At 43.3% G+C, this 6502-nt stretch overlaps 1 protein-coding gene across 1 annotated transcript; it reads left to right on the forward strand.

The window, feature by feature from the left end:
- The first annotated feature begins 1119 nt into the window (after positions 1-1119).
- LOC6586049 (E3 ubiquitin-protein ligase KCMF1) lies at positions 1120-4023 on the forward strand. The gene is made up of 2 exons (XM_032733162.2): positions 1120-1225; positions 2908-4023. Exons 1-2 carry the CDS (start codon positions 1221-1223, stop codon positions 3884-3886), a joined length of 984 nt encoding a protein of 327 aa, XP_032589053.1. The 5' UTR covers positions 1120-1220; the 3' UTR covers positions 3887-4023.
- Positions 4024-6502: the final 2479 nt, after the last annotated feature.

Below are 6502 nucleotides of genomic sequence, written 5' to 3' on the forward strand. Positions count from 1 at the left end.
GTGACTTTTGAGAGATAAGGAGAGAATGTGAGACAGATAGAGTGGAGTAATAAAGAGGGAGAAAAAAGTGCTTAAGATATATAGACAGAGAGATCAACGAGAAAGTAACAGATAATGTGTGAGAGAGAGAGAATATCTGGAGTGAGAGAGAGAGAGAGAGAGAGAGAATGTGAGACATATAGGGAAAAGTAATAAACGAGCTTTGGAAGAACATGAGAGAAAAAAAAACTATATACGTAGAGTGAGGAACGAGAAAATGACAGAGAAAAAGACTGAGAAAGAGAGAGAGATAGAAAGGGATAGATATATATAAGAACAGACACATGGAAACAGAGTGGGACCTAAAGACATATGCATATATGATAGAGAGAATGATAGAAGGAAAGAGAGAGAACGACAGAGAATGAATAACAGAGAGAGAGGTAAAAGCGAGAGAAAACATAGTAATTGAGAGAAGGGGATAACAATGAGAGAGATGAAGATAAAATAAGAGAGAGAGAAAACGGAATGAAAGTACTGAGCGAAGAAGTGAAAGTAAAAGTAGCTAGAGACATATAGAGAAAGCGACAGAGAGGGAAAAATTATAGAGAAATAAGAGGAGAGATGGAGACAAATAAATAGTCTTACTGAGATACATACATATGTATATAAGAAGAAGATAGATAAGCAGGGATGATATATAGACAGGGGAGAGAGCGAACAAGCGCATATCTCTAATGTGTGGAACAAGTTCACATAATTTGCTTACAAATTTCCTATAAGAATTGAATAACTTTTATATCTGATTGTGAAAAGCCAATTTGTTATATCCCGATCTTCTCTGATTCTCTCTCTTATTTTCTGTTCTCTGTTTACATATGTTTTCCAGTCCAGTCGCCACTTTAACATTCTTTACTGCTGTTAAGTGGTCCGAAGACAGTGTTATATAACGAGAGTTGATCATCGAATGTTGCCCCATCGGCTCGCCAAATTTGTCCACCTCGACTTTCTTGCATCGCTTTGGTAACGCTTCCCACAGCTTTGCACAGCAGCATCGATAATTGGCATTGGCAGTGTTGCATAACGCCTAGAAGATTCTTTATTGAAAAGCCGCCACTCGCGCTGCATCTTTTAGTAACGAAAGTGCTCTGCGCAGCGTCACGTGCTCTCAAATTCTTACCGAATCTGCATTCATCGAGTGAAAAATAATAATTATTGAACATTATTTTGGATTATCTTGAATGATGTGAGTAGAAGTGTATTTACGCTGCGACTTGGCCAGCGTGGCTAGCCCAAGCTCGCTATCTATGGCATTTGTTTAAATGTCAGTTAGTCAGTTTGCCAGGCAGTCAGTCAGGTTAGTCAGGTCAGTCCGTCCGTCCGTCAGTCCGTCCGTCCGACCGTCCGTCAGGCTGGTCGCATTTGCAAGTCGTTAAATGCTTTTGTTGCTTCACATTGTCGTGGCGCACACTTGCAGCTGCAACAGTTTTGCTGCCGCCGCTCCTGCTGCCCCTCCAGCGGCCGATGCTGCTGCTCGACTCCTGCTGCTGTTGCTGTTGTTGCAGTTTGTTTCGTGTCGCTGGCATTGTCAATGCTTCGACTTCCTTCCGCTTTGGCTAACAAATTTGCGTCGTGCATGCAGGCCAGGCAAACATAATCATCATTATTGCTGCAATCAGCATATTTGGCAGGCTCAATGCGGCCCGCCTCCTGCTGCCTTACATTGTTCATCCTGCGGGACACAAGTAAGAAAATAACACGGAAATATTGTAAATTTTATGCCGTTCGCTACTTCAGCGGCACCAGCAGCAGCAGCAGCAGCAGGAGGAGGAGCAGGAGCAACAACTACTACTACTACGAGCGACTCTAGCCATAGTTGTGGTTATGCTTAATATCCGTCATTAAAATTGTTGTTTGTGCCGCAACGTGCACTCTCGCTCGCTCCCCCTCCGTCTCTCCCGCCCTCTCCCTCACCCAGTGCAGCCATAGAGGTCAGTTGGAGCCCAGCCTTGTCCTGCAGGTCTCCTGCTCTGGCCTCTGCCTGCCCCCAGGTGCGTGGGCGCCTGCACCGCGTGCCTGTGCCGCTTAGGCGCATCCTGCCACCAACTTCAACTTTCAACTTTAACCCTAGCACACACACACACACACATACACATGGGCATTATGCAAATATTGTGTGTGGCTCGTGTGTGTTTCTATGGCATTGCACGATAAGAATCCATTGCGCAAAAATTAATTAGTCAATTTGCATGAAATTTATGTACAAAGCGCGAACAAACGAAACGAATTTTGATGTATTCCGCACACATGAAGGAGACACGCGCTGGCTGGCCAGCGCCAGGACTCCTGCCCAAAGGCCACTCGAGTCAGGTGAACGTGAAGGCAGAATAGAGCCCTTCCTCTGCCTCTCCCTTTCCCTCTATCTCTCTCTCTTTAATGAAATAAATATGATATAGGATCTGGCACATCGAGTTAGATTTATATACACATATAGACTCTGAGAGTGTGTTTGTGTGAGCGCGCAGTTTGAGCGCTCTATAAACAAACATAGCTGTAACGAGCCTCAGCTGCTTCTATATAAGATCCCAAGCAATTATCGCTCTCGATAATAGTAAGCTCGGAGTCAACTGTCATCGTCGTTGAAGCAGGCACAGCATAGCATAGCCCTATAGGAGCTCAGAATCAGAAAGCATTCAAACACCAAACAAATCACACCAAAAAAATATAAAAAAATAAAATTTCCAAAAATCGAAAAAAAAAAATATATATAGAAAAAATTTATAAATTCCGAAAAGAAATAATAAACGCTGAAAATAAATCGCAAAGTGAGTGCAAAAACGGCTAGAGAATTGTGTAAAGAAAATCGCGTAACCCGTTCAGATAGACTAACCGCTTCCTCTCTCTCTCGCTCTCGCTCTCGCTCTACAGGATGGCTATGCATTGGGATGTGAAGTGCGATGGCTGCGACAAGACCCACTTGGTGCACTACAGATACAAGTGCCTGCGCTGCCCCAACTACGATCTGTGCGCTGCGTGCTACGAGAACAAGGTGGAGACGGGACAGCATAGCAACGAGCATCCGTTCCAGTGCCTGCTGGATCGGGCTGCGCGCGAGCTGTTCTTTGCCGGCGAGGAGATACCGGAGCTGTGCGCGGACAGCTTCACTTGCCCGTTCTGCGGCAAGATGGGCCACTCCGTCAAGGAGCTGGTGAAGCACATCCAGGCCAAGCATCGCGGCGACAGCACGCCCGTCATCTGTCCGCTGTGCGTGGCGGTGCCAGCGGCGGACACCGTGCGCATGACCAACCTGGTGAACCATGTCTCGCTGATGCATGGCACCGGCATTTTGCGCATCGGCGGCGGCGCCGGCAGCAGCTCGGTGCGCACCACTGGCTTCGAGTTGCCGCCCATAAGCGCCTTGTCGGGACTGGGCCAGGGCCAGGGGCCGGAGAATGAGCTAACCAGTGGCTTGCGCGCTCGCAGCCCACCGCCGGATCCGGCACGCATGGGCGGCTTCCACTGGCCAGTTGGCAGCCTGGGCATGAGCAGCAGCGCCTCGCAGGAGGAGGACTTCTATCCGGAATCCTGGCTGCCGGAGCTGAGCAGCCTCAGCGGCAGCATGCACACCATGCGCGACACCGATCTGGATCTGAGCAGCCTGGTCGAACATTCGCAGTTGCGCCGCGGCACACCGCTCGCACTGCTGCAGCAGCAGCAGCAGGAGCAGCTGCAGCAACAGCAGCAGCAGCTGCAGCAACAACAGCAACAACTGCAGCAGCAGCTGCAGCAAAACCAAGGCCAACGGCGCACCCAAAATCCCCCAGTGCCACCGCTCGCCATGGAGGAGGACTTCAGCGACATCGATGCCGAAGACCCTGCCGGCAACGACCCAACCTCATCCATTTAGGCGAGGACACTTCATTCAGCATCCAAATTCACGTTTCAATAGTTGTTCGCTCATCGCGCAAACATTTCATATATGTTTTTCTAACTCACCCATTCAATAGAGGGTCTACTTAACCAAATAAATGTTTTGCATCTAAAGCTTCTAGTTCTTCAAATGATATGCTCTAGCAGTATATTTTTACTGCCCTTGTAGCTATGTAGCCCATAGTATGACTCGTCCTTTCACAACTACATCTGAAGTTGACTAGCTCTTGTACAATCATTTATACACATACTCAGCATAACATCTGGCGATTCGGTACCTAAGTTTCTGTAAAGCTATAGATATTATTTACATTATATCATTCTCATATCGATATCATCTTGAATTCAATTCACATTTCTTAGTTCAACTTAAGGCAGTGTAAGGCTCTTTCTTTTTATCTACTGAAAATAATGTAAACTCTAAGTATAATGATTCTGTATGTAACAGACGGCAGCAGGCGTGGCCCAGCTCTTAAATTTGTATGTATTCCTGATCAGCATATTGAGCTGCATTTCCGTCCGTGCTTCGGTTTGTCTATACATGCATCAACGTCTTTCCATGCGTCTACCGCTGTCCGTCCATTTGTCCGTCTGCGTTCTTTAGCTCTGATCTCGTAGCACACAAATGCTAGAGTCTTGCCATTTGAGCTGGAGATTACAGATTGGCTATGCAGGAGCGCTACTTGTAATGCATATAAGGAACTTATATATTTCGTATTTTAGAGGCAGCCGATAATATATAAAATATGTGTATAACATGTATATATGTACATATGTATCTGTTTGTACAAATTGAAGAATTGCAAAATGTCAAAGATATTCTAGCTCAATTTTATAATATTTGTTACTATGTGTATGTTTGCATGTATGTATATATGTATGTATGTACATAGTAATTTGAAGTACCAACATACTGGTCCACTAAGAAGTTAAGGCTTTGAGTAAATTTCGCTACAGAGCCATAGACAATAAGCATAAAATATAAATAAAAGAAATATGTAAACAGTAAAGCTGCAGAAACATCGATAGTCATTTTCTTTGTTTTCTTCAATCGATGTTTCAAACTATCGATGTGTGTGCCTTGTGTATCGATAGTTGCGATTATCAACTCTAATGCTTATAAGGAAAATATTTTGCTGTTTCGCATTTTAAGCTTTCACATTTAATGAAAAATATAATACAAAATAGAAATAGAAATTTACGTTTCTTTATTAGACTTTTAGATTAAAAATGTTGAATAAAAAAAGTCAATATAGTAGAATATATATGTTTATGAATTTAAGAAAAATTTTGTTTGCAAATATATAAATTTTATATAGAAATTTTGTTAAAATCAAATCAAAAATAAAAAATTTGATTAAAAAAAAAAAAAAAAAAAAAAAATGAAATTAAAAAAAAATAAATAGCATACAATTATATAATAAAATATATACAAAACCACAATAAAATATAAATATATAATAATATTTATACTAAATTACATATTTCTTTAAAAGTGACCAAAATACATATATATATATTTTGGAGTTAGTATTAAAGTACTGAAAGACATACTAAAAGCTAAATAACTTCCTTTGGGCACACAAAAATTAAAGCTTGAGTTTTTCGTCATTAAACACTTCCAAATGTCAGTAATTTGTATATATTTATCACATAAATATAGGTACATATATAATAATAAGTGATTGAAATAAGCTGCGAGCCACTGTTTATAGACAGCTCCAATTGCAGAGTTTCATAAACTTTCCACAGTCAACTTCTATGAACTTGAGTGGATCCGAACATGAGAACTCGTAGCTGACTTAAGGCACATTCATTCTCTTCTCTCTTTTCACTAATTGCTTGCATGGAATATGGAATTATTTCAGATCGTCAACTAAGCGCAGAACACTTCCGATAGATCTATAGACCTCTTCAAGATATTACTATAGATTTCTGATTGGGGAGCTGAAAGTCTATAAACGTAGCTCGGTATAATTGAAATGTTGAGAGCTAATTAGAAAAGTGAATGCCGGCTGAGTTTCAGCTGCGCAGCTGTCGGCCTGCTCCCACTCACTCAGTCTCTGGGGCTTGCCTTATCTCGGCAGCTACTTCCTTAGAGCAGGTGTGCTGCCTAAAACGTAAGCTGCGCTGCCTTGTCTCCGGGCACGTCAGGAGCGAAGTGTTACAGTCGAATGTCTGCGTTGCTGTAATCGGCTTAGAGGTGAAACCTTTTGTCATTATAAAAGGATTTCAAGCTTGACAACATTTCCATTTGTTGCGATTTGGTCCTCTTCACTCTAGTGGGGCTGGCGAAAAGCGAAGCCTAGTTGAATGGAGGGCAGCAGCAGCAGGTGGGTAAGGCAGGTAAGGGAGGGCAATGGAGGTCCTGTGTGTTGCTTAGTTAACTTTTGGCTGGCTGCGTCCGTCACCGGGTCTTTGATTTTGTTCAAAGAAATTAAGATTCAAAAACCGATACCGTTCATGTTACCAGTCCCAATTATAAGCCGGCCCAGCCTCGGCCCATGTTTTGCTATGCTGGGCTGTGCCGTGCTGCGCTGTGCTGTGCCGTGCGCTCAGGTAAACGAGCTGCCTCTGTGTCAGTGGCAAAAAG

Source organism: Drosophila mojavensis, unplaced genomic scaffold (assembly GCF_018153725.1).
Source record: "Drosophila mojavensis isolate 15081-1352.22 unplaced genomic scaffold, ASM1815372v1 contig_136, whole genome shotgun sequence".
Classification (NCBI taxonomy): domain Eukaryota; kingdom Metazoa; phylum Arthropoda; class Insecta; order Diptera; family Drosophilidae; genus Drosophila; species Drosophila mojavensis.